General features: G+C 46.3%; 1 protein-coding gene across 5 annotated transcripts in view; it reads right to left on the reverse strand.

Annotated features, from left to right (window-relative positions):
• Nucleotides 1-27,737, reverse strand: part of LOC118373587 (glutamate receptor ionotropic, kainate 5-like) — a 149,251-nt gene that overhangs the window by 53,672 nt on the left and 67,842 nt on the right. For 4 of the 5 annotated variants that reach the window (XM_052494817.1, XM_052494818.1, XM_052494816.1 and 1 more), the window contains 8 exons: nt 24,532-24,692; nt 24,113-24,277; nt 14,936-15,033; nt 14,366-14,531; nt 11,185-11,363; nt 10,481-10,534; nt 3,064-3,222; nt 2,591-2,743 (listed from right to left, as the gene is read on the reverse strand). In XM_052494817.1, the coding sequence (XP_052350777.1) occupies nt 2,591-2,743; nt 3,064-3,222; nt 10,481-10,534; nt 11,185-11,363; nt 14,366-14,531; nt 14,936-15,033; nt 24,113-24,277; nt 24,532-24,643 (1,086 nt within the window). In that variant the 5' untranslated portion in view covers nt 24,644-24,692. Of the gene's footprint in view, nt 1-2,590; nt 2,744-3,063; nt 3,223-10,480; nt 10,535-11,184; nt 11,364-12,936; nt 13,685-14,365; nt 14,532-14,935; nt 15,034-24,112; nt 24,278-24,531; nt 24,693-27,737 lie in introns of those variants that run through there. The other variant, XM_052494820.1, reaches the window with a different exon arrangement.

The following is a 27,737-nucleotide window of genomic DNA, read 5'->3' on the forward strand; positions in this document are numbered from 1 at the left end:
GTGGACAGGACAGGAGTGTGACCCAACACAACGACATGGTGGACAGGACAGGAGTGTGACCCAACACAACAACATGGTGGGCAGGACAGGAGTGTGACCCAACACAACAACATGGTGGACAGGACAGGAGTGTGACCCAACACAACAACATGGTGGACAGGACAGGAGTGTGACCCAACACAACAACATGGTGGACAGGACAGGAGTGTGACCCAACACAACAACATGGTGGACAGGACAGGAGTGTGACCCAACACAACAACATAGTGGACAGGACAGGAGTGGGACCCAACACAACGACATGGTGGGCAGGACAGGAGTGTGACCCAACACAACGACATGGTGGGCAGGACAGGAGTGTGACCCAACACAACGACATGGTGGGCAGGACAGGAGTGTGACCCAACACAACAACATAGTGGACAGGACAGGAGTGTGACCCAACACAACGACATGGTGGGCAGGACAGGAGTGTGACCCAACACAACGACATGGTGGACAGGACAGGAGTGTGACCCAACACAACAACATAGTGGACAGGACAGGAGTGTGACCCAACACAACGACATGGTGGGCAGGACAGGAGTGTGGCCCAACACAACAACATGGTGGACAGGACAGGAGTGGGACCCAACACAACGACATGGTGGACAGGACAGGAGTGTGGCCCAACACAACAACATGGAGGGCAGGACAGGAGTGTGGCCCAACACAACGACATGGTGGGCAGGACAGGAGTGTGACCCAACACAACGACATGGTGGACAGGACAGGAGTGTGACCCAACACAACAACATAGTGGACAGGACAGGAGTGTGACCCAACACAACGACATGGTGGGCAGGACAGGAGTGTGGCCCAACACAACAACATAGTGGACAGGACAGGAGTGTGACCCAACACAACGACATGGTGGGCAGGACAGGAGTGTGACCCAACACAACGACATGGTGGACAGGACAGGAGTGTGACCCAACACAACGACATGGTGGACAGGACAGGAGTGTGGCCCAACACAACAACATGGTGGACAGGACAGGAGTGTGACCCAACACAACAACATGGTGGACAGGACAGGAGTGTGACCCAACACAACAACATGGTGGACAGGACAGGAGTGTGACCCAACACAACAACATGGTGGACAGGACAGGAGTGTGGCCCAACACAACAACATGGTGGACAGGACAGGAGTGTGACCCAACACAACGACATGGTGGACAGGACAGGAGTGTGACCCAACACAACGACATGGTGGACAGGACAGGAGTGTGGCCCAACACAACAACATGGAGGGCAGGACAGGAGTGTGGCCCAACACAACGACATGGTGGACAGGACAGGAGTGTGACCCAACACAACGACATGGGGGGCAGGACAGGAGTGTGACGGACTGAAATGTTGTAGTTGCTGCTGACTTGTTTAACTTGGTGACAGGGGGCAGTATTTTCACGTCTGGATGAAATGCATGCCCAAATTCAACTGCCTGCTACTCATCCCCAGAAGATAAGATGTGCATATTATTAGTAGATTTGGATGTAAAACACTCTGAAGTTTCTAAAACTGTTTGAATCATGTCTGTGACTATAACAGAACTTGTTTAGCAGGCGAAACCCAGAGGACAAACCATTCAGATTTTTTTGTTTGAGGTCACTCTTTTCAATATGTTTTCATTGGGAATTCAGATTTATAAGAGACCTTATTGCAGTTCCTATTGCTTCCACTGGATGTCAACAGTCTTTAGAAATTGGTTGAGGTTATTCCTTTGTGTAATGAAGAAGTACGGCCATCTTGAATAAGGGTCACTTGAAGTGTACTGTTAGATAGAGGCGCGTGACCAGAAAGCATTGCTTCAGTTTGTTTTCTTCCTGTATTGAACACAGATCATCCCGTCTTCAATTTTATTGATTATTTACGTTAAAAAATACCTAAAGTTGTATTACAAGAGTAGTTTGAAATTTTTTGGCAAAGTTTACAGGTAACTTTTGAGATATTTTGTAGTCACGTTGAGCAAGTTGGAACGAGTGTTTTTCTGGATCAAACGCGCCAAATAAATGGACATTTTGTATATATATCGACGGAATTAATTGAACAAAAGGACCATTTGGGACATATTGGAGTGCCAACAAAAGAAGCTCGTCAAAGGTAAGGCATTAATTGTATTTTTATTTCTGCGTTTTGTGTCGCGCCTGCAGGGTTGAAATATGGTTTCTCTCTTTGTTTACGGCGGTGCTATCCTCAGATAATAGCATTGTTTGCTTTCGCCGAAAAGCCTTTTGAAATCTGACATGTTGGCTGGATTCACAACAAGTGTAGCTTTAATTTGCTATCTTGCATGTGTGATTTAATGAAAGTTTGATTTTTATAGTAATTTATTTGAATATGGCGCTCTGCATTTGCCCTGGCTTTTGGACAGGTGGGACGCTAGGTTAACAATGTGGCCATAGGTATCTAAATGGCAGATATCTTGGTATGAGAAGAAACAACTATCTTCTTTGTCAAATGAAGACTCAAAATGAAAGTGAAGTATGTGGGTTCTTGTGTGTGTTCATGTGTGTATTCATGTGCCTGTGCGTGTGTGTGTACTGACCATGCGTAGGTAGTTCATGAGGCTGGTGCCGTGTTGCCAAATCTGAGGAGAGGTGCAGCTGAGAGGTTTGACTCCAATCTCCTGACTCCTGTTGAGCTCCCTCACCGCCCCCACCACAACGTGCACCGCGTCAAACATCAACGCTGACGACAACTGGAGGGGGATAAGGAGGTGCACCGGGGAAAGAGAGGAGAAATGGGCAGGAGGAGAAGAGAGTTGGAGGGAGGAGAAGAGGGGTGGTGGGTAAGAAATTGCAGGAGGGAGGAAGGGGTAACATGGTTCATAACATAGTAATAACTCTAATCAATTTTGGTGTCTGTATTTGGTGATTCAATGAGACAAGCGTCCATATGGACCATTTGATACCTACACACCAGGAACTAACACTTGTTACCATACAATGTCTCAGTTAAAACAAGGTATGCACCAGCTGACACAGGGATGTGTGAATGTAACACTCTGGTAGAACATACCGCAGGCCCGGGGTAGATGAGATCACAGCCCTCCCTCCAGGACAGGTTGAGACTCCTGATGAACTCCAGGTAGAACGGATGGGTGGTGTTGAACATGGAGAACCCTATGATGTTGGACTGGTCATCGACTATGTCATCCAGCCTCAGCAGGGGGAAGTCCTGGGAGAGGGTGAGGAGATGATATGTTGGGTGAGCGACATGTATGAAATCTCAGAAACAGAAACAGAGAGCGAGGCAGAGTATGCGCGTACCCCCTTTGACGCATGGGGAGATAGTAGCTCTGTTTTGTACCGTCAAAACTGTGAATATATGTAGAGGCCAGACAACGTAGTTTACATTAAGCCTTTAAAATTGATAGATCAATATATCCCCAAGCAGCTGGTCAGTTATACACAACAGCAAACCAATCTGTGAGTAAAACTAAGCTGAGACTCAAACCCAACAAGCCATGCCGTCCCTTAGAGGAAAATACAAAAAACAACTTGGAGATGCAAATGAGAGCCACGAACAGCTGAAGGATATCCAGTTCTCACCAAAACAAACAACAGTTACAATCTGTTGTTAAAAAAAATAGATTCTATCATGTAAGCTATGCATATACAGGGCGGGCGTGTGGATGAAACAATAAAATTGGCCTTCTGGAAACAAAGGCGCAAACTTTAGAAGATGAACTGGATCAGCTACAAAACAGTTCGAGACAAAATAATTTGAGAATATTGTCCCTACCAGAAGACAAGAAAAAAGCAGACCTTTCCAGCTATGTGATCAAGCTGATATTGGAGGAGCTTAGTGTGGATGTATTACCAGAGGATCTGGAGCGAAGACATCGGATCAGCGTGAAGCAGAAGAATGCTAAATACCCTCACTTGGTAATCTTTCATATGTGGAACTATCAGACCAAATTCAACATTCTGAGGGCACAGGGTTATAAAGAGATCAAGGTCCACGGCCAGTCCATTTGAGTCGTCCAGGACCTGTCTTCTAGACTGAGAAACAAACGCAAGCAATTCATTCCGATCAGATAGTCACCGGAGGAAAAAGGAATAAAGTCTCAACTCTGATTCCCGGCAGTACTGTAGGTATGGAAGGGAACTCAGAGAATGGAGTTCACAAGCGCTGATGAAGCCCTGAACAGGCTGCAAGAGACACTTCCAGCTGAAAGAGAGACCAGTGCCCTAAGGAGAGGCAGAAGCAGAACAAACAGATGAGCACACTAGGCTACAAACAGGGATGCCCCAGACCAACTTATCGTTAATTGAGACAATATTCCTTCCCCCTCCCTCCAATACAGTCTAGACTCTATTGTCCCCAATTAACTGTTCTTCTCTAGGAAGTAACAATTGAATTAGCCAATGCCAATGAGATACATGAACACTGAAAATACAATATAAAAGAGTTCTATTGATGTGTGTTTGTGTGGGTAAGTGGGTGTGAGTGGGTGTATGTGTGGGTATGTGTCTGTGCATATGAATGGGAGAGTGAAGGAGGGTGAATATGAATATGTGTATGAGGGCGGGAGAACATGGGTGTGCGGAGGCATGGGTATAGGTTGTGTGTGAATGAAGGAGAATGGATGAGTAGTTACAGTACATGTATAGAGGGGTAAATGTGTTTGAGAAGAAGCGGGAGACAGAGGTTGGGATAAACTTGGCCTGGGTGGGCGAGGGAGGACAAGGAGGGGAGGTGGGGACAAGCTTGGCTTGTGGGGGCAAGGAGGAGCAAAGATGTGAGGTGGGGATAAGCTTGGCTTGGGTGAGGTAAAGGGGTGAGAATAGGGAGGGGGAGGTGGAGAGGGATGAATTTGGTTTGGGAGAGAGAAGGAAGGACGTAATTATAATACAATGTAATTGTATTTCTTTTTTTATGACTTGTAAACTCGTTGTAAAATTAATAAGAGTTTTGGACAGATTCCAAGAATAATAACGATTCAATAACCTTTTCTAATTTGTCCAAAACTCTTATTATCAGGGGGATTGGGAGGGCATCAGACACTTCTCTGAGGTGTGCCTGGGGCCTCCATTTTAGTCTCTCAGAGAACCCACTCACCCCAAGTATTTTATTTTACCTTTATATAACTAGGCAATTCAGTTAAGAACAAATTCTTATTTTCAATGACAGCCTGTTCAGGTGCAGAACAACAGATTTGTACCTTGTCAGCTCACGGATTTGAACTTCCAACCATTTGGTTACTAGTCCAACACTCTAATCACTAGGCTACCCTGCCGCCCCACCAGTAGACCCCACCAGTAGACCCCACCAGTAGACCCCACCAGTAGACCCCACCAGCCACTATAATTAAATTTAATTTATAAGGTAATACAAACCAACCACAGTACTTAAGTGGCAGCCTTTCTTCAAATGTATGTACAATGTATTATCCACAATTATTTGGGTACATTAGGACAGGGGTCAGAGCTAAAAAGCCCTAAAAGGCATAGAGCCATAGAGCCTCAAGTACTTTGCTTCATGTTTTTTGTGTGTTTTGTTAAATATCTGCTCAGCTCACAAACTCTATAAATAGTAATGTATACAATAACTATGTACTGTATTTATACTATGATCCTTCCATTCTATGGAATGCCTACCGCCCTCATATGTCATGTCTGCTAAAATGTTTTACTTGGTTCTTCAATGATAGACGAAACAGTTAAGGTTAACTTTGATTCTATACATGGCCAACAAAATCCAACTTATCATAGTAAAAGCATATGGTTCTCGAACACTTAAAAGATTGTCAGCAGATGTGGTTTTCTTGCAGAGTAAAACATGTGTCACGCCTTGGTCTTAGTATTTTGTGTTTTCTTTATTTGTTTGGTCAGGCCAGGGTGTGACATGGGTTATTGTGGTGTGTTTTTATCTTAGGGGTTTGTAGGGTGTCTATGTAGTCTATGGCTGCCTGAGGCGGTTCTCAATCAGAGTCAGGTGATTATTGTTGTCTCTGATTGGGAACCATATTTAGGCAGCCATATTATTTCGTGGGTGATTGTTCCTGTCTTTGTGTTTGCACCAGATAGGGCTGTTTCGGTTTTCATTATTTCATTTCATTACTTTTGTAGTTTCTGCATGTATAGTTTTTTCTTTATTAAAATATATCATGAATCATCATCACGTTGCATTTTGGTCCGCTTCTCCTTCAACAGACGAACGCCGTTACAACATGTTTAAAGGAGAAATTGAAGATTTAAAGAAGAGCTGAATTGGAGAGGCCTATGCTGCCATGTACTGTAGTAACCGCAGAGATGTAGGCATCCTGATAAATAAGAACCCATCATTTTCCCTTGTACCTTACATGGTGAAAAATACACATTGATTTAATTGTACTGTATATCCCACCATAGGAAAATCTGGTGTTTTCTTTATAGAATTTAAGCGATATTAGATAAAATCCAGAAAGGAACTATTATTTTAGCAGCTGACTTAATAAATAATGCATTCGATAAGATTGACAGATGTAGTAATACAAAGGGCTAATTTAAATGTAATCTCTACAAATAATACATTATCTGATGAACTTGCTTTAGAAATGGGCACAAAACAGGGATATCCCCTCTCCCCCCTCCTGTTTGCACTGGCAATTGAACCACTAGCAGAAATAATTTGACAGGACCCAAACGTAACAGATATCAGTATTGGTAAACATGAATATAAACTAAACGTATTTGCAGATGATCTCTGGATATACCTGACAAATATTGAAAACTCAATGCCACCTTTGCTAAAAATATTTTCAAAACACTCAAAAATCTCAGTATTTAAAATGTACATGGAAAAAAGCGAAATAATGTCAAATGAACAAAATAAAAAAATAACTCACCATCTACAGCAATCCTTTAAGTGGACCATAAAAATATATACCTACGTTGCTTAATAAGTGACAATATACAACAAATATATAAAGATCATTTTATTCCATTATTCAACAATATGAAAGCAAATCTAATTCAATAGAATAATTATCACATACATCTTACAGGCAAAATAAACCTCTAGAATGGCATGGCCCCCAAAGTTGTATATTTATTTTTGGTACCAATTACCCACTGAAGATCTGCTGTTACCAAGTCACTGACGGTTTCCATGCCGTCTTTAAAAACGTATACTCAGTCATAATAGACGTTATATGGGCTAATAAAAGTAATAGAATAAAAAGGAACGTTTTACATCTTTCTAAGCCTGAGGGTGGTTTTAATATTCCAGACTTGGAATTGTATCAAATCACTACCAAAGGATTTGACTTGCAACATAAAGTTAAATACACTAAAGCAGAACAATGGGTACATATTGAAGAGGCACATGCTCATCCCCAGAATCTTGTCTATTTTCAAAGTATAAAGGTAAGAACATTAACAACTGCATAGTTAAGAACACTATAACAATATGGAATAAAATGTAACATATTCTACAAGAACCTAAATCACTCCCTAAAAACACAACCTTATGGAACAATCCTTGGATAGCTATTCAGAATTCACCAATAACTTGGTCCACAAGGACAACTAAAGACATGGAAACCGTAAATGACTTGGTAACAGGAAATACATTTATTTCCATGACAGAATGAAAAAGTAATTTTGGACTGACCGAATGTAGATAGTTTCAAATACATGGAACTTGAAAGTTACATATCATGAAATTTCCATTTGAAATCTTTTGGACATCAGAGCAAACTAATAAAACTACAGTTAACGAACATTTACCATTAATCCAGTTTAATATAACGTATAGATTCTATTATACAAAATGAATGTGGAAAACTAACAATGATTCAATAATCCATGCTTTCTGGGAATGCTATCAAGTCCAAAAGTTACAGGTGGAGATAGACAATTGGCTGTCATAAGTATTACAATATAAACTTTTAAGCCTTTTGTCTGCATACTGTATTTAGGTCTCCCGAGTGGCGCAGCGGTTCAAGGCACTGACCGAGAAAAACTCATTGGTATAATTTAAGGCCATGTGACCAACAATAATACAGGCACGAGGGATGGAGGTGTGGCCAGGCACAAGGGATGGAGGTGTGGCCAGGCACGAGGGATGGAGGTGTGGCCAGGCACGAGGGATGGAGGTGTGGCCAGGCACAAGGGATGGAGGTGTGGCCAGGCACGAGGGATGGAGGTGTGGACAGGCACGAGGGATGGAGGTGTGGCCAGGCACAAGGGATGGAGGTGTGGCCAGGCACGAGGGATGGAGGTGTGGCCAGGCACGAGGGATGGAGGTGTGGCCAGGCACGAGGGATGGAGGTGTGGCCAGGCACAAGGGATGGAGGTGTGGCCAGGCACTAGGGATGGAGGTGTGGCCAGGCACGAGGGATGGAGGTGTGGCCAGGCACGAGGGATGGAGGTGTGGCCAGGCACTAGGGATGGAGGTGTGGCCAGGCACAAGGGATGGAGGTGTGGCCAGGCACAAGGGATGGAGGTGTGGCCAGGCACAAGGGATGGAGGTGTGGCCAGGCACTAGGGATGGAGGTGTGGCCAGGCACTAGGGATGGAGGTGTGGCCAGGCACAAGGGATGGAGGTGTGGCCAGGCACAAGGGATGGAGGTGTGGCCAGGCACAAGGGATGGAGGTGTGGCCAGGCACAAGGGATGGAGGTGTGGCCAGGCACAAGGGATGGAGGTGTGGCCAGGCACTAGGGATGGAGGTGTGGCCAGGCAATAGGGATGGAGGTGTGGCCAGGCACTAGGGATGGAGGTGTGGCCAGGCACAAGGGATGGAGGTGTGGCCAGGCACAAGGGATGGAGGTGTGGCCAGGCACTAGGGATGGAGGTGTGGCCAGGCACTAGGGATGGAGGTGTGGCCAGGCACAAGGGATGGAGGTGTGGCCAGGCACAAGGGATGGAGGTGTGGCCAGGCACAAGGGATGGAGGTGTGGCCAGGCACAAGGGATGGAGGTGTGGCCAGGCACAAGGGATGGAGGTGTGGCCAGGCACCTGGGATGGAGAAGTGGCCAGGCACTAGGGATGGAGGTGTGGCCAGGCACTAGGGATGGAGGTGTGGCCAGGCACTAGGGATGGAGGTGTGGCCAGGCACTAGGGATGGAGGTGTGGCCAGGCACAAGGGATGGAGGTGTGGCCAGGCACCTGGGATGGAGGTGTGGCCAGGCACTAGGGATGGAGGTGTGGCCAGGCACTAGGGATGGAGGTGTGAGCATGTAGGACTGGGAAGAGGAGATGGAGTTGTTTTTTGTGTGTGTCTGTAACTTGTTTGTTTGTGTATGTTTATTTGGTGTGAAATAAATGTAAAAAATAGAAAATACATTTGAGAACATAACATTTGAAATGTCTTCAGTGTAAATCCATTTGAATTCAATCCACTTTTGACAGCAGCCTTTTTGATTTAATTTCCATACATATTTGCCCATGTAGTGCTTAGAATGTGACTTTTTGGACCTGAATGCCAAAACATTCAAGAGATAAAGGTACTCAAAGTTTACCCATTTTGCATACCCCACCATCCCATGAGACATTTTCATCACTGGAAAAGATAAATGGTTGAGATTTACATCACTTATAATTTTTGAAGATATGTCTTTGACCTCAATTATATTAAAAAAATATTTAAACTGCTATTTTTTAATACACTATATATATATATTTCAGCCACACCCATTGCTGACAGGTGTATAAAATCGGGCACACGGCCATGCAATCTCCATAGACAAACATTGACAGTAGAACGGCCTTACCTTGACTTTCAACGTGGCACCTTCCCAACAACTCAGTTTGTTCAATTTCTGCCCCGGATTTCATGGTTCGGGCTAAGTCTCTTATTTCCAGCGAAGGGAAATCTTAACGCTACAGCATTCAATGACATTCTAGACACTTCTATGCATCCAACTTTGTTGCAACAGTTTGGGGAAGGCCCGTTCCTGTTTCAGCATGACATTGCCTCTGTGCACAAAGCGAGGTCCATACAGAAATGGTTTGTCGAGATTGGTGTGGAAGAACCTGACTGGCATGCACAGAGCCCTGACCTCAACCCCATCAAACACCTTTGGGATGAATTGGAACGTCAACAGCGAGCCAGGCCTAATCGCCCAACATCAGTGCCCTATTTCACTAATGCTCTTGTGGCTGAATGGAAGCAAGTCCCCGCAGCAATGTTCCAACATCTAGTGGAAAGCCTGCCCAGAAGAGTGGAGGCTGTTATAGCAGCAAAGGGGGACCAACTGCATATTAATGCCCATGATTTTGGAATGAGATGTTTAGGGAGCAGGTGTCCACATACTTTTGGTCATGTAGTGTAGTTCTCTCTGTGTGTTGTAATGTGTTTCTCCCAGGTGGCAGGCCCCTGGCCCCGTCCCTCACACATACCCAGGGACAAAGAAAGGGAGTGGGAAGGAGGCGGAAGGAAGGACACGGAGGAGAGGAAAGGTAGAAAGATGGCAGGAATGCTAAGAGGCGTTGTTGCGTTCTTACCATGGTGGTGAGGATGTACTTGTAAAACGCTGATGTCATCCCCAACTCTGACGCCTGTGGAGAGAGAGAGAGAAGCGAAGGAGGGAGGGGAGACAGAGAGAAGGAGGGTGAGATAGAAAGTAAGAGAGAAGAGGGGGGAAGATATATGTGGTAGTGGTAGGAGACAGAGTGAGGGTGAGAAGGACAGTAGCAGAGAGAGAGAGAGAGAGAGAGAGAGAGAGAGAGAGAGAGAGAGAGAGAGGGATGACGAGAGAGAGAGGGGGATGGAAAGAGAGCTTACCACAACCACAGTGTTAAATTGTCAAACTTACACAATAAAGCTTAAGGCAGAGAGTAGACAGAGCAGAGAGAGCAGAGAAGCAGAGAGCAGTGGTAATGCATGTACTGACAGACAGACAGACACAGTTCTATATAAAGGCCAATCTCTGAGTCACTCCTGTGCTCTGACTGCTGTTGCTACAGGCTGTACAATATAAATCATCATAACACCTATGGACCCATCATCACCACTGAATTTGGATTACCACATGTTAAATAGTCAAGCTGTCAATATGATTTCAGCTGCTTAAGATAATTGAACCATTGTTGCTCTCTAAATCAGTCAATAGGTACAACTTCTCAGCCTGATCTCAGATCTGTTTGTGCTCTACATGCGACAACTCGTGTAGCTATTCTATAAAAGCCTTTGAGGCATGACCCCTGACCTTTTTGAGGATGAGGTAGGAGATGGAGGCGTTGGCGTCAATGATGATGGTGGCCACCTTGTCGTCTCGTATCTCCTTCAGCAGAGGGGTGGGATCCAGGCTGTCATCCAGCATCCTGATTGACAGCGTCTCCCTGGAGATCAGGAAGCGCCGCACTAGCTCCTCCAATCGCAGAAGGCCTGAGGGGCGGTGCCGGGTGAGAGCCGGAGAGAAGGAGAAGAGAAGGGATAGAATAACAGAGACATTTTGAGACCTAATTTAACATCCCACAAACGAACATGGGATGTTGGAGATTGGCATTGTAAAATGCATAGAAAGTGTGCTTTACTGGTAGTTCTAAACAAGAGATCCTATAAATCAGGTTCTGGGGAGATTCAATGATTATATCGTGCTAACCCACCATTGTGGCATTGACATAGAATATCTAGAATTTGACATTGTTGCCTGTTGCATGCATATTGTATAGCACTGTGAAATGTATCCTATTCTGAGAGAGACAATGTGGTTGAAAGCAATTGAAAAAAACTGACCCACCAATCCACTACGGACGGCCTGGTAATTACTTAGCCACGTACATAGCAACAAGACCCACTAGGGACAAGCCAAACAGAAAGTTAAATGAACGTCTACTTCTTTCTCTCCCATTGGCATTCACAATATCAAACGTTTCCGGTGACGACATGACGACTTCGTTCCTCAAAGCATTCTGTACTGCAAATATACAGTACTGTAGCTAGCCCCTGGGCCAAACACTATGGAAAGGTCCTTGGGGTTTAGAATATACATTCTAATTCCCATTCTAATTCTATATTCTCTAGTAAAACGCTGCTAGATGAGTAAATAAAAGGAGCTACCAGCGTCTGGGGAGCTTCACAGGGAGCCAGAGGGGAGATAGAGAAGGGAGGGAGGGACAGGAGGGAGGGAGGGACAGGAGCCTCCCAGAGAGCAGGCCTGTAAGCAGTGTGGTAATCACTGAACCAGGCCAAAAACGTTAATTAGTTTGAAGGAGGAGAAAAATCAATACTCTCTCTCTAGCTTCCTCTCTCTCTTTATCACACTTTCTCACTAACCTAACCTCTCCTCCTTCTGTCTCTCTCTCTAACTGCTCTCTCTCTTTCGCTAACCTCTCCATCTTTTGCTCTAGCTCTTTTGTATCTCTCTCTCTCTCTCTTTCTTTTCCTATCCTGGTCACTCTCCCCTTTGCTCTCCATCTCCTTTCTCATCATCTCTCCCCTGTCCCTCTATTCCTCTCTCCAGCTCTTGCTTCCTCTCTCTCGATCCCTTTTTACCACCTCCCTCTGTCCTCTCCTTCCTCTGACCTCATCCATCTCATAAAAACTGCATAATGGCACTAGATTAGTAGCTGGACGTGACCCATACATAACTAGAGAAGGAAACCTCCCCAAAAACATTTCAGTGAAAAAAAAAAGGAAAATGCCTGGAAATCAACATAAAACATCTTTGTCCATGCAGCAACAGAATGGACACTATAAGAAGAAAAAAAGAAACCATCTTGGTCTCCTTGCATTACTCATCACTACATCTGATATGTGATGGACGGCGGCCCTATCTCTCACACACATAACGTCCACTTATCCTGAAAGCCATTCGACGGAAGTAGATGGAAAAATATGAAAACCCGTTGGTTGTAACCATGGTGTTTTAATCGTCTATCTCTCTGCAGCACACTGACTGTATGTACGTGTGTGTGGAGGGAGTCAGGCAGTCAGCCTGTTGAGTGTCAGTTAGCACCTTTTCTGCAGCCATGGCAACCAGCAGCTCGGCACGGTGATAGCTCCCACAGCCAAGTGGGTCAGAGAGTCTGTGGGTAACGGTAACCTTGACAAGATCACTTCCCAGACAAATGTAGAGCCTCATCTGCACCGGCAATCACTATATCACCATGACTACCATACCTGTTGCTTTAAAAACCTCTTCCAAATAGAAAAGCTTTTTGTAAACACATCAAAAAGACACAAGTCAGCAAATGGAAGGAAGGAAGTAGGCCTGTGTATCACATCAAAATCACTGATCATATCGGTGTGCAATTTCAAAGGGTCTCATGTTCAAAGTGGCAAGTCTATGAAGAGGAGAGGAGCTCTTCATTTTATGAGACTGAAACAGAATTACAGCTCTTTGGAGCTGTGCATCAATCATTAAATCAATAGTCTGATAGCTCTAACAATTGTAAGTTGCTCTCAGTCTTTATACTGTATCAGGAGCCTGACAGGTAGTTGACTGTCTGGCCAAGTGCTGGAGGATGAGTAAGAGGTAGAAGTATCTACAACAGTAGTTGGAGTGTGAATTGTATGGACCATGAGTTGTGTTGTTTGCATGTACAGTTTAGTGAACTTTAAGAGCAGCCTGTTAGAATGAGTGTCTAACAGCAGGGGACAGTCATAATCGCCCAGACAGTGTGAACGTGCCAAGATGCCATGAGCTCGCACAGGGAGTGTGAGTTGCACGAACACACACACACGCACACACACACACACACACACACACACACACACACACACACACACACACACACACACACACACACACACACACACACACACACACACACACACACACACACACACACACACACACACACAAAGGCACACACAAAGGCACACACACACACACACACACACACACACACACACACAAAGGCACACACAAAGGCACACACACAGCGCCTCCTGAGTGGCGCAGTGGTCCAAGGCACTGCATCGCAGTGCTAGAGACGTCACCACAGATCCGGGTTCAATCCCGGACTGTGTCGCGACAGGAAAACCCATGAGCGGCGTACAATTGGCCCAGCGTCATCCGGGTTAGGGGAGGGTTTGGCCGGCTGGGATGTCCTTGTCCCATCGTGCTCTAGCCCGGCGTCCGCGTGCATGAAGGCTGACTTCGGTCGACAGCTGTATGGTGTTTCCTCCGACACATTGGTGCGGCTGGCTTCCAGGTTAAGCGAGCAGTGTGTCAAGAAGCAGTGCGGCTTGGCGGGATCATGTTTCGGAAGGACACATGGCTCTCGACCTTCGCCTCTCCAGAGTCCATATGGGAGTTGCAGCGATGGGACAAGACTGTAACTACCAAATGGGGAGAAATAGCAGTAACACGTTTAAAAAAAATCATAATAATTAAAATAAACACACAATTACAACTACATGCGTGTGCACACAGTACTCACACTCGGCCTTGGAGCAGACCAGGCTGGCTGAGGGGTAGCTGAAGGATCGCAGGATGGCTGCCACTGCCAGGCTCATGTCCTCGTTGCTAGGGTACAGACTGACCGAGGCAAAACGTAGGTAGGGCAACCTGGGAGTCTCCTCTGGACCTATCTTTACATGAGGGATCTGGAGAGGAGAGAGGAAAGGAAAGTAGAAGAGGAGGAGGAGGAGAGGAGAGAGGGAGAGGAGAGGAGAGGAGAGGAGAGGAGAGGAGAGGAGAGTATAAAGGAATTAGCGAGAGAAAGGAAGAGCAGAGAAGGCAAAGATATCAAAGAACCAGTACAGAAAACATCAAGGAGCGAGAGAGAGACATAGAAAGATGGTGGGAGGAAACAGAAATGAGGAGAGGAGGAGAACAGAGTGAGACGTTATAAAAGGCCAAAGGGATTAAAGAGAAAACAGACGGAAGAAGTGGTTGATGGTTAATTACATGAGGAGAGATTCAGGGGAGACTCAATCTCTTGACACTGTAACGATGAACAAGAAGGGTGTGTGAGAGAGAGCGAGAGATGCATGTGTGTGCCACTCACCTCCTTCTCTCCGCATATATGACTGACAGTCGAGCCAGAAGCAGGGCTGTTGGCAGGGCCTATCACAGACACCACTCCTTTAGGTAGAATCTGGCACACTGAGAGGAGAGGGAGACAGAGGGACAGAAGTCAACCAGGTGCACTTCTCTTAAAATAAATCACTTTAGTCTGGGTGCTCTGTTAGTCTGGGTGCTCTGTTAGTCCGGATGCTCTGTAAGTCCGGGTGCTCTGTTAGTCTAGGTGCTCTGTTAGTCTAGGTGCTCTGTTAGTCTGGGTGCTCTGTTAGTCTAGGTGTTCTGTTAGTCTAGGTGCTCTGTTAGTCTGGGTGCTCTGTTAGTCTAGGTGCTTTGTTAGTCTGGGTGCTCTGTTAGTCTAGGTGCTCTGTTAGTCTAGGTTCTCTGTTAGTCTGGGTGCTCTGTTAGTCTGGGTGCTCTGTTAGTCTGGGTGCTGTGTTAGTCTAGGTGCACTGTTAGTCTAGGTGCTCTGTTAGTCTGGGTGCTCTGTTAGTCTAGGTGCTCTGTTAGTCTGGGTGCTCTGTTAGTCTGGGTGCTGTATTAGTCTGGGTGCTGTGTTAGTCTGGGTGCTCTGTTAGTCTGGGTGCTCTGTTAGTCTAGGTGCTCTGTTAGTCTGGGTGCTCTGTTAGTCTGGGTGCTGTATTAGTCTGGGTGCTCTGTTAGTCTGGGTGCTCTGTTAGTCTGGGTGCTGTGTTAGTTTAGGTGCACTGTTAGTCTAGGTGCTCTGTTTGTCTGGGTGCTCTGTTAGTCTAGGTGCTCTGTTAGTCTGGGTGCTCTGTTAGTCTGGGTGCTGTATTAGTCTGGGTGCTGTGTTAGTCTGGGTGCTGTGTTAGTCTGGGTGCTCTGTTAGTCTGGGTGCTCTGTTAGTCTGGGTGCTCTGTTAGTCTAGGTGCTCTGTTAGTCTGGGTGCTCTGTTAGTCTGGGTGCTGTGTTAGTCTGGGTGCTGTGTTAGTCTGGGTGCTGTGTTAGTCTGGGTGCTCTGTTAGTCTGGGTGCTGTGTTAGTCTGGGTGCTCTGTTAGTCTGGGTGCTCTGTTAGTCTAGGTGCTCTGTTAGTCTGGGTGCTCTGTTAGTCTGGGTGCTCTGTTAGTCTGGGTGCTGTGTTAGTCTAGGTGCTCTGTTAGTCTAGGTGCTCTGTTAGTCTGGGTGCTCTGTTAGTCTAGGTGCTCTGTTAGTCTGGGTGCTCTGTTAGTCTGGGTGCTGTATTAGTCTGGGTGCTGTGTTAGTCTGGGTGCTCTGTTAGTCTGGGTGCTCTGTTAGTCTAGGTGCTCTGTTAGTCTGGGTGCTCTGTTAGTCTGGGTGCTGTTAGTCTGGGTGCTCTGTTAGTCTGGGTGCTCTGTTAGTCTGGGTGCTGTGTTAGTTTAGGTGCACTGTTAGTCTAGGTGCTCTGTTAGTCTGGGTGCTCTGTTAGTCTAGGTGCTCTGTTAGTCTGGGTGCTCTGTTAGTCTGGGTGCTGTATTAGTCTGGGTGCTGTGTTAGTCTGGGTGCTGTGTTAGTCTGGGTGCTCTGTTAGTCTGGGTGCTCTGTTAGTCTGGGTGCTCTGTTAGTCTAGGTGCTCTGTTAGTCTGGGTGCTCTGTTAGTCTGGGTGCTGTGTTAGTCTGGGTGCTGTTGTTAGTCTGGGTGCTGTGTTAGTCTGGGTGCTCTGTTAGTCTGGGTGCTGTGTTAGTCTGGGTGCTCTGTTAGTCTGGGTGCTCTGTTAGTCTAGGTGCTGTGTGTTGGGTCTGGGTGCTGTGTTAGTCTGGGTGCTGTGTTAGTCTGGGTGCTGTGTTAGTCTGGGTGCTCTGTTAGTCTGGGTGCTCTGTTAGTCTAGGTGCTCTGTTAGTCTGGGTGTCTGTTAGTCTAGGTGCTCTGTTAGTCTGGGTGCTGTGTTAGTCTGGGTGCTGTGTTAGTCTGGGTGCTGTGTTAGTCTGGGTGCTCTGTTAGTCTGGGTGCTCTGTTAGTCTAGGTGCTCTGTTAGTCTGGGTGCTCTGTTAGTCTAGGTGCTCTGTTAGTCTGGGTGCTCTGTTAGTCTGGGTGCTGTGTTAGTCTGGGTGCTGTGTTAGTCTGGGTGCTGTGTTAGTCTGGGTGCTGTGTTAGTCTGGGTGCTGTGTTAGTCTGGGTGCTGTGTTAGTCTGGGTGCTGTGTTAGTCTGGGTGCTGTGTTAGTCTGGGTGCTGTGTTAGTCTGGGTGCTGTGTTAGTCTGGGTGCTCTGTTAGTCTGGGTGCTGTGTTAGTCTGGGTGCTGTGTTAGTCTGGGTGCTGTGTTAGTCTGGGTGCTCTGTTAGTCTGGGTGCTGTGTTAGTCTGGGTGCTCTGTTAGTCTGGGTGCTCTGTTAGTCTAGGTGCTCTGTTAGTCTGGGTGCTCTGTTAGTCTGGGTGCTCTGTTAGTCTGGGTGCTGTGTTAGTCTGGGTGCTCTGTTAGTCTGGGTGCTGTGTTAGTCTGGGTGCTGTGTTAGTCTGGGTGCTGTGTTAGTCTGGGTGCTCTGTTAGTCTGGGTGCTGTGTTAGTCTGGGTGCTCTGTTAGTCTGGGTGCTCTGTTAGTCTAGGTGCTGTGTTAGTCTGGGTGCTGTGTTAGTCTGGGTGCTGTGTTAGTCTGGGTGCTGTGTTAGTCTGGGTGCTCTGTTAGTCTGGGTGCTCTGTTAGTCTAGGTGCTCTGTTAGTCTGGGTGTCTGTTAGTCTAGGTGCTCTGTTAGTCTGGGTGCTGTGTTAGTCTGGGTGCTGTGTTAGTCTGGGTGCTGTGTTAGTCTGGGTGCTCTGTTAGTCTGGGTGCTCTGTTAGTCTAGGTGCTCTGTTAGTCTGGGTGCTCTGTTAGTCTAGGTGCTCTGTTAGTCTGGGTGCTCTGTTAGTCTGGGTGCTGTATTAGTCTGGGTGCTGTGTTAGTCTGGGTGCTGTGTTAGTCTGGGTGCTGTGTTAGTCTGGGTGCTGTATTAGTCTGGGTGCTGTGTTAGTCTGGGTGCTGTGTTAGTCTGGTGGGAATGTATTTCTATCTTTATGTCTGTTGCTATAAATGTTGAAGTGCAGTCTATTGTTTCTAATGCTTGTGGACCTCAGAACTCTTACTCACTCCTTGTTTTCTTGTTTAGAAAGGTGTTTAACACTCTGGCTTGGTTCCATTATGCCACCTTCCCTTCACGGGCAGAGGGAAGGGAGTGAGTTTATAGAGTGGAACCTAGCCATTGCCTACACCTTAAAATGATCTATTTTCTCTTGTGACTACTGATGGGGAAAGGTTGGAAACATAGCAGCAAGGTGGAAACTCCATCTTGCCTACTGTTAGGGCGTGTTCAGTCTGTTAGTCAGTCTGTAAGTCAGTCTGTTCTGTCTCATAGTTAACATATTGTTCAATGATCAGCTCCTGTTACTGATCAATGCCACTGACATACTGATTAAGGCCAACATGTCTTCCTGCCACACTGCACTGTGTCACAGTAACCATGGTTGTTGAACCTAGACAGTAACAGGGACACGAGAGTCAATGATTGACAGGGGGCAATAATCACACACATCATGGGGCTACAGTAAATACAGTGGCTTGTGAAAGTATTCACCCCCTTGGAATTTTTCCTATTTTGTTGCCTTACTACCTGAAATTAAAATTGATTGTTTGGGAGATTGTATCATTTGACTTACACAATATGCCTACCACTTTGAAGATGCAAAATATCTTTCATTGTAAAACAAACAACAACAACAACAAAAAAAATTGAGAGTGCATAACTATTCATCCCCTGAAGGAGCTTTGCAGCTCCTTCAGGGTTATCTTTGGTCTCTTTGTTGCCTCTTTAATTAATTCCCTCCTTGCCTGGTCCGTGAGTTTTGGTGGGCTGCCCTCTCTTGGCAGGTTTGTTGTGGTGCCATATTCTTTCAATTTTTTAATAATGATTTAATGGTGCTCCATGGGATGTTCAAAGTTTCTGATATTTCTTTTCGAATCCAACCCTGATCTGTACTTCTCAACAACTTTGTCCCTGACTTGTTTGGAGAGCTCCTTGGTCTTCATGGTGTTGCAGATTCTGGGGCCTTTCTGGGGCCTTTCAGATTCTGGGGCCTTTCAGAACAGGTGTATTTATACTGAGATCATGCGAAAGATCATGTGACACTTAGATTGCACACAGATGGACTTTTAACTAATTATGTGACTTCTGAAGGTAATTGGTTGTACCAGATCTTATTTAGGGGCTTCATTGCAAAGGGGGTGAATACATATGCACACAGCACTTTTCAGTTATCTATCTTTTAGAATTTTTTAAACAAGTCATTTTTTTCATTTAATTTCACCAATTTGGACTATTTTGTATATGTCCATTACATGAAATCCAAATTAAAATATATTTAAATTACAGGTTGTAATGCAACAAAATAGGAAAAACGCCACGGGGGATGAATACTTTTCCAAGGAACTGTATATGGTGCATCTTCACGTCAGTTCTGCTGAAGGTAATGAGATGAGGAGAGGAAGCTGCTTCAGACCACTGAGATTCACCCTGGGCTCCATTTCAATCCTCTACATCTCTCCATCCTCATCATCCATAACCTCTGGCGTGTGTGTGTGTGTGTGTGTGTGTGTGTGTGTGTGTGTGTGTGTGTGTGTGTGTGTGTGTGTGTGTGTGTGTGTGTGTGTGTGTGTGTGTGTGTGTGTGTGTGTGTGTGTGTGTGTGTCTCAACAGCTACAGCTGTAAGATGAGGCCTGTGATCCAAGGACACTGATGGCAAATACGCCTGTCAGAGTGTCCTGCCCACTGGTCAAGGACGCACACACACACACACACACACACACACACACACACACACACACACACACACACACACACACACACACACACACACACACACACACATGAATAAAGCCACACACAAGCATGCACACATGAATAAATCCACACACAAGCACACACACATGAATAAATCCACACACAAGCACACACACAAATTAATAAATCCACAAACACACACACACATACTGTACTGTACATTCACACACGTCCACACACAGTCACTTCTCCCTCCAGCTCGCTGTGGCCAGCGGCAGGGTGGTGACTTCTTGTAACGGGAACAGCAAGTGTCTGTATCCTGATAGAAGTCATTGGTCTGTGAGCTAATACACATAAACTACTGAATGAAATCCTCAATCTATTTTGTACATAAAGTCTGTAGTACTGGTATTACTGTTCAGTACTGGTCTGTACTGGTATTACTGGTCAGTAATGGTCTGTACTCGTATTACTGGTAAGTACTGGTATTACAAGTCAGTACTGGTCTGTACTGGTATTACAAGTCAGTACTGATCTGTACTGGTCTGTACTGATAATTCTGATCTGTATTGGTCTGCACTGGTCTGTACTGGTCAGTACTGGTCTGTACTGGTATTACTGGTCAGTACTGGTCAGTACTGGTCTGTACTGATATTACGGGTCAGTAATGGTCAGTACTGGTCTGTACTGCTATTACTGGTCTGTACTGGTAAAACTTGTCAGTACTGGTCTGTACTGGTATGACTGGTCTGTTCTGGTCTGTACTGATATTACTGGTCAGTACTGGTCTGTACTGGTATTACTGATCAGTACTTGTCTGTACTGGTATTATTACTGGTCAGTACTGGTCAGTCTTATAGATGACCTGGAGCCAGTGGGCTTGGCAACGAATACGAAACGAGGGCCAGCCAACGAGAGCATACAAGTCGCAGTGGTGGGTAGAAGATGGGACTTTGGTGACAAAACGGATGGCACTGTGATAGACTACATCCAATTTGCTGAGTAGAGTGTTGGAGGCAATTTTATAAATGACATCGCCGAAGTCAAGGATCGGTAGGATAGTCAGTTTTACGAGGGTATGTTTAGCAGCATGAGTGAAGAAGGCTTTGTTGCAAAAATGGAAGCCGATTCTAGATTTCATTTTGGATTGGAGATGCTTAATGTGAGTCTGGAAGGATAGCGACATCATTGATGTATACAGAGAAAATAGTCGGCCCGAGAATTGAACCATGTGGCACCCCCATAGAGACTGCCAGAGGTCCGTACAACAGGCCGTCCGATTTGACACACTGAACTCTATCTGAGAAGTAGTTGGTGAACCAGACGAGGCAGTCATTTGAGAAATCAAGGCTATTGAGTCTGCCGATAAGAATCTGGTGATTGACAGAGTTGAAGCCTTGGCTTGGTCGATGAAGACGGCTGCACAGTACTGTCTTCTATCGATGGCAGTCATGATATCGTTTAGGACCTTGAGCATGGCTGAGGTGCACCCATGACCAGCTCGGAAACCAGATTGCATAGCGGAAAAGGTTGGTGATCTGTTTGTTAACTTGGCTTTTGAGGACGTTAGAAAGGCAGGGAAGGATAGATATAGTTCTGTAACAATTTGGGTCTAGAGTGTCTGACCCTTTGAAGAGGTGGTTGACCGCGGCAGTTTTCCAATCTTTAGGGATCTCAGACGATACGAGAGAAAGGTTGAACAGGCTTTCTAAAATCTTAGAAAGAGAGGGTCCAGATTATTTAGCCCACCTGATTTGTAGGGGTCCAGATTTTGCAGCTCTTTCAGAACATCAGCTATCTGGATTTGGGTGAAGGAGAAGCGGGGCGGCTTGGGCAAGTTGCTGCGGGGGGAGCCAAAATGTTGGCCAGGGTAGAGGTAGCCAGGTGGAAAGCATGGCCAGCCATGGAAAAATGCTTATTGAAATGTTCAATTATCGTAGATTTATCGGTGGTGACAGTGTTTCCTAACCTCAGTGCAGTTGGCAGCTGGGAGGAGGTGCTCTTATTCTCCATGGACTTTACAGTGTCCCAAAACCTTTTTGGAATGTGTGCTACAGGATGCTTGAAAAAGCTATCCTTTGCTTTCCTAACTGACTGAGTGTATTGGTTCCTAACTTCCCTGAAAAGTTGCATATCGCGGGGGCTATTCGATGCTAATGCAGTACACCACAGGATGTTTTTGTACTGGTCAAGGGTAGTCAAATCTGGAGTGAACCAAGGGCTAAATCTGTTCTTAGTTCTATATTTTTTAAATGGGGCAAGCTTATTTAAGATGGTGAGGAAAGAACTTTTAAAGAACAACCAGGCATCCTCTACTGATGGGACGAGGTCAATATCCTTCCAGGATACTCGGGCCAGGTCAATTAGAAAGCCCTGCTTGCTGAAGTGTTTTAGGGAGCGTTTGAAAGTGATGAGGGTGGTTGTATGTCCGTGGACCCATTACGGACGCAGGCAATGAGGCAGTGATCGCTGAGATCCTGGTTGAAGACAGCAGACGTGTATTTAGAGTGCAAGTTGGTCAGGATGATATCTATGAGGGTGCCCATGTTTACGGATTTAGGGTTGTACCTGGTAGGTTCCTTGATAATTTGTGAGATTGAGGGCATCTAGCTTAGATTGTAGGAAGGCCGGGGTGTTAAGCATATCCCAGTTTAAGTCACCTAACTCTACGGACTCTGAAATAAATGAGGGGCAATCAATTCACATATGGTGTCCAGGGCACAGCTGGGGGCTGAGGGGGGGTCAAGCTGCCTCATTGAGAGACTTATATCTGGAAAGGTGGATTTTTAAAAGTAGAAGCTCAAACTGTTTGGGTACAGACCTGGATAGTATGACAGAACTCTGCAGAGTATTTCTGCAGTAGATTGCAACTCTGCCCCCTTTGGCATTTCTATCTTGACAGGAAATGTTGTAGTTGGAGATGGAAATTTCAGAATTTTTGGTGGCCTTCCTGAGCCAGGATTCAAACATGGCTAGGACATCAGGGTTGGCGGAGTGTGCCAAAGCAGTGAATAATACAAACTTAGGGAGGAGGCTTCTGATGTTAACATGCATGAAACCAAGGCTTTTACGGTTACAGAAGTCAACAAATGAGAGAGCCTGGGGAATAGGTGTAGTACTGGGGGCTACAGAGCCTGGGTTAACCTCTACATCACCAGAGGAACAGAGGAGGAGTAGGATATGGGTATGGCTAAAAGCTATAAGAACTGGTCGTCTAGTGCGCATGGAACAGAGAATCAAAGGAGCAGATTTCTGGACGTGGTAGAATAGATTCAGGGCATAATGTACAGACAAGGGTATGGTAGGATATGAGTACAGTGGAGGTTAACCTAGGCGTTGAGTGACGATGAGAGAGGTTGCATCTCTGGCGGCACCAGTTAAGCCAGGTGAGGCTATGCATGTGTGGGGGGTGGGACAAAAGAGCTATCTAAGGCATGTTGTGCGGGACTGGGGGCTCTACAGTGAAATAAAACAATAAGAACTAGCTGAGACAGCAGTAGACAAGGCATATGGACATTAGAGAGAGGCATAAAGCAATCGCAGGTGTTGATCGGGAGAGCTAAGACAACAACGGGTAAATGGCGATGAATGGGCAGAGCGGGTCAGTTAGGTACATACAGGACCTGAGTTCGAGGCTGGGGCCGACAGATAAACAGAATGAGGTACCATGTTATTGAAACAGTCCAGCTGGCATCAGCTGTGTAGCCGAGGGATCATAGGGTCCATTGAGCAGCAATAGGTGAGTCCAGGAGCCGTTCGGTAGTTGCTACTACACTAGGCGAGCGGGAGACACAGCTTTCAGAAAGCCAGCGGGCCGGGGCTAGCAGATGGGTCTTCGGCGACATCGCCAATTGGCCTGTTGAAACCACATCAGACAATTACGTCGGCAGACCAGTCGTGATGGATCTGCGGGGCTCCGTGTGGACAAGAAAGGGTCCAGGCCAATTGGCAAAGAGGCATGGTAGCCCAATAATTAGCTGGTATATGGGCCTAGCTTGAGGCTAGCTCAAGGCTAACTGATGCTTGCTTCGGGACAGAGGTTTTAGCTAACAGTAATCACTCGGTTGTGATGTGGCAGAGAGAAGCAATCCGATATGCTCTGGGTTGATATCGTGCTGTTCAGACTGGCAGGTATTGTCCGAGCTAAAGCTGGCTGGTAGCTAGTTAGCTGGCCAGCTCCTGATGGAGGTTCCAGTTATAAGGAATAAAAATAGCAGATCCGTACCACATTGGGTGAGGCAGGTTGCAGGAAAGGTTGCAGGAAAGTTTGTAAGAAAGTATATTTAGTTCGTAGATAGAAAGTGAGATTAAAATACAAAAAAAGGACTATATACACAGGATAAGACAAAGACAAACACAAAGACAGACTGCTACGCCATCTTGGATTTGCAGCCTAGTCAGTACTGGTCTTAGTGGTCTGTAGTGGTGTTACTCACTGGTGTCAGTGGTCTCATACTGGGAGTCCCTCTGCAGTTCGAATATGTCCACTTCCACACGGGCTCTAGCCCCTCCCTCCATCACACTGTTGATGTTCTCCCTGGCCAGGGCCAGAGCCAGCCGCTCCCCACGCCCACACACTGACTGGTCATCCAGGATCGCAGCTACATGGGGAGGGAGGGAGATGGAGATATGGAACGGGAGAAAACATTGATGTTACTCACCATTAGACAATAAGACAAAAAGAGAGGAGACAAGCAGAGTATTTACGAGGGGTGTGAAGGCCAGGTGAGTGAGTGAGTGGGTGTGTCCTGGTGGAGGGGGGTGAGACACCGGGGGAGGAGAGGGAGACAGACACCTGAGGGTGATCAAGGGATGGAAAGAGGGATGGATGGATGATTGATAGATGGACACTCACCCATCCGGACGGAGGAGAGCAGGGCGGCCTGGCTTCTGGAGCGTGGTGCCATGGTAACTAGCAGGAAGGAGGAGAAGTGTATCGACAGCAGCAGCGCTGGCAGAGCCGGCATCTTCTACTGCTCCTCATGGAGAACGGTCTGCTGGCTGCCTGCTCGCCACCTAAAGGACGGGAGGACACGTTACAACACCAAAATATACACAAACACACAGACACACACTCACAAACACACATACATGCACACACAATCGTTCTCACTCTGTGCACACAACTGTAGCGCCAATGGTTAAATCTCTATTTAAAGAGCTTGTTATGATCACAAGACCCACACATGAAACACACACAGCTCTGCTCTGCCTGCTGCAAAACCACCCTCACTCACTCTGAGTGACAAACCCCATTCTAAGTGACAGTTTAATGTGTGTGTGAGAACAGACAAGAAGATGAAGCGTATGTGTGTGGTGTATAGCGTCTTGTTTCTGCTCACCGTCAGCTGGTCATGACCCTCAGTTTGACCTCTGAGATGGAGATGTGTGTGATGTGTGTCTGGTATCTGTGTGAGTTGGAGATGAGTCACCTTTGACCCTGTAGGCACAACACAGCAGCTTGACTGCTTCTATCTGACCCCTGGGAGGTGAGAATGTTTTGCCTCTTCATCTCTCTTCCCTCCCTCCTTGCCTTAATTTCCCTTCACGCGTGTCTTTTTTACTCTCCCTCCCTTTCTCCCTCTCCCCCGTAGCTCTCCCTTTCTCCCTCTCCCCCTTAGCTCTCCCTTTCTCCCTCTTCCCCTTAGCGCTCCCTTTCTCCCTCTCCCCCTTAGCTCTCCCTTTCTCCCTCTCCCCCTTAGCTCTCCCTTTCTCCCTCTCCCCCTTAGCTCTCCCTTTCTCCCTCTCCCCCTTAGCTCTCCCTTTCTCCCTCTCCCCCTTAGCTCTCCCTTTCTCCCTCTCCCCCTTAGCTCTCCCTTTCTCCCTCCCCCTTAGCTCTCCCTTTCTCCCTCTCCCCCTTAGCTCTCCCTTTCTCACTCTCCCCCTTAGCTCTCCCTTTCTCCCTCTCCCCCTTAGCTCTCCCTTTCTCCCTCTCCCCCTTAGCTCTCCCTTTCTCCCTCCCCCTTAGCTCTCCCTTTCTCCCTCTCCCCCTTAGCTATCCCTTTCTCCCTCTTCACCTTAGCGCTCCCTTTCTCCCTCTTCCCTGCAGCTCTTCCTTTATCCCTCTCCCCCTTAGCTCTCCCTTTCTCCCTCTCCCCCTTAGCTCTCCCTTTCTCCCTCTTCCCTGTAGCTCTTCCTTTCTCCCTCTCCCCCTTAGCTCTCCCTTTCTCCCTCTTCCCTGTAGCTCTTCCTTTCTCCCTCTCCCCCTTAGCTCTCCCTTTCTCCCTCTTCCCTGTAGCTCTTCCTTTCTCCCTCTCCCCTTAGCTCTTCCTTTCTCCCTCTTCCCCTTAGCTCTTCCTTTCTCCCTCTCCCCCTTAGCTCTTCCTTTCTCCCTCTCCCCCTTAGCTCTCCCTTTCTCCATCTTCCCTGTAGCTCTTCCTTTTTCCCTCTCCCCCTAGGCTCTCCCTTTCTTTTATTGTTCTCTCACATCAAGTAGCTGTCTGACTTCATCCTACCCTCCTGCCTCACACACACCGTTCACTCCTCCAGGTCCATCTCCCTTCAGCAGCCCTACAGCAGACTAAACACTACAGGTGACAAAGCTTTCAGTTGTGCAGCTCCTCAGCTGTGGAACAAACTTCCAGTCATTGTCAGGGCTGCAGAGTCTCTGGACTCGTTTAAGGCATAGCTAAAGACTGAGCAATTCAGAAACACTTTCAAGGACCTACAGTATGAGTCAAAGGTTTGGACACACCTACTCATTCAAGGGTTTTTCTTTATTTTGACTATTTTCTACATTGTAGAATAATAATGAAGACATCAAAACTATGAAATAACACATATGGAATCATGTAGTAACCAAAAAAGTGATAAACAAATCAAATATATTCTTCAAAGTAGCCACCCTTTGCCTTGATGACAGCTTTGCACATTCTGGGAATTCTCTCAATCAGCTTCATGAGGTAGTCACCTGAAATGCATTTCAATTAACAGGTGTTCCTTGTTAAAAGTACATTTGTGGAATTTCTTTCCTTCTTAATGCGTTTGAGCTAATCAGTTGTGTTGTGACAAGGTAAGGGTGGTATACAGTAGATAGCCCTATTTGGGAAAATGCGAAGTCCATATTATGGCAAGAGCAACTCAAATAAGCAAAGAGAAAGGACAGTCCATCATTACTTTAAGACATGAAGGTCAGTCATTGCGGAAAAAAAGTGCAGTCGCAAAAAGCGTCAAGGTTTTTTTATGATGAAACTGGTTCTCATGAGGACCACCACAGGAAAGGAAGACCCAGAGTTACCTCTGCTGCAGAGGATCATTTCCTTAGAGTTAACTGCACCTCAGATTGTAGCCCAAATAAATGCTTCACAGAGTTCAAGTAACAGACACATCTCAACGTCAACTGTTCAGAGGAGACAGCGTTAATCAGGCCTTCATGGTCAAATTGCTGCAAAGAAATCACTGCTAAAGGAAACCAATAAGAAGAAGAGACTTGCGTGGGCCAATAAACACTAGCAATGCACATTAGACCGGTGGAAATCTGTCCTTTGGTCTGATGAGTTGAAATTTGAGATTTTTTGGTGTCTTTGTGAGATAGCAGAGTAGATGAACGGATGATCTCCCCATGTGTGGTTCCAACCGTGAAGCATGGAGGAGGAGGTGTGATGGTGTCGGGGTGCTTTGCTGGTGACACTGTCAATGATTTATTTAGAATTCAAGGCACACTTAAACAGCATGGCTACCACAGCATTCTGCAGCAATACACCATCCCATCTGGTTTGTGGGACTATCATTTGTTTTTCAACAGGACAAAGGCTGTGTAAGGGCTATTTGACCAATAAGGAGAGTGAAGGAGTGCTGCATCAGATGACCTGGCCTCCACAATCACCCGACCTCAACCCAATTGAGATGGTTTGGACCGCAGAGTGAAGGAAAAACTATTTGAGAGAATGCCAAGATTGTGCAAAGCTGTCATCAAGGGAAAGTGTGGCTTCTTCGATGAATCTAAAATCTACAATATTTGTTGATTTGCTTAACACTTTTTTGGTTACTACATGATTCCATATGTATTATCTAATAGTTTTCATGTTTTCACTATTATTATACAATGTAGAAAATATTCAA

The sequence above is a fragment of the Oncorhynchus keta genome, chromosome 34 (assembly GCF_023373465.1).
Source record: "Oncorhynchus keta strain PuntledgeMale-10-30-2019 chromosome 34, Oket_V2, whole genome shotgun sequence".
NCBI lineage: Eukaryota > Metazoa > Chordata > Actinopteri > Salmoniformes > Salmonidae > Oncorhynchus > Oncorhynchus keta.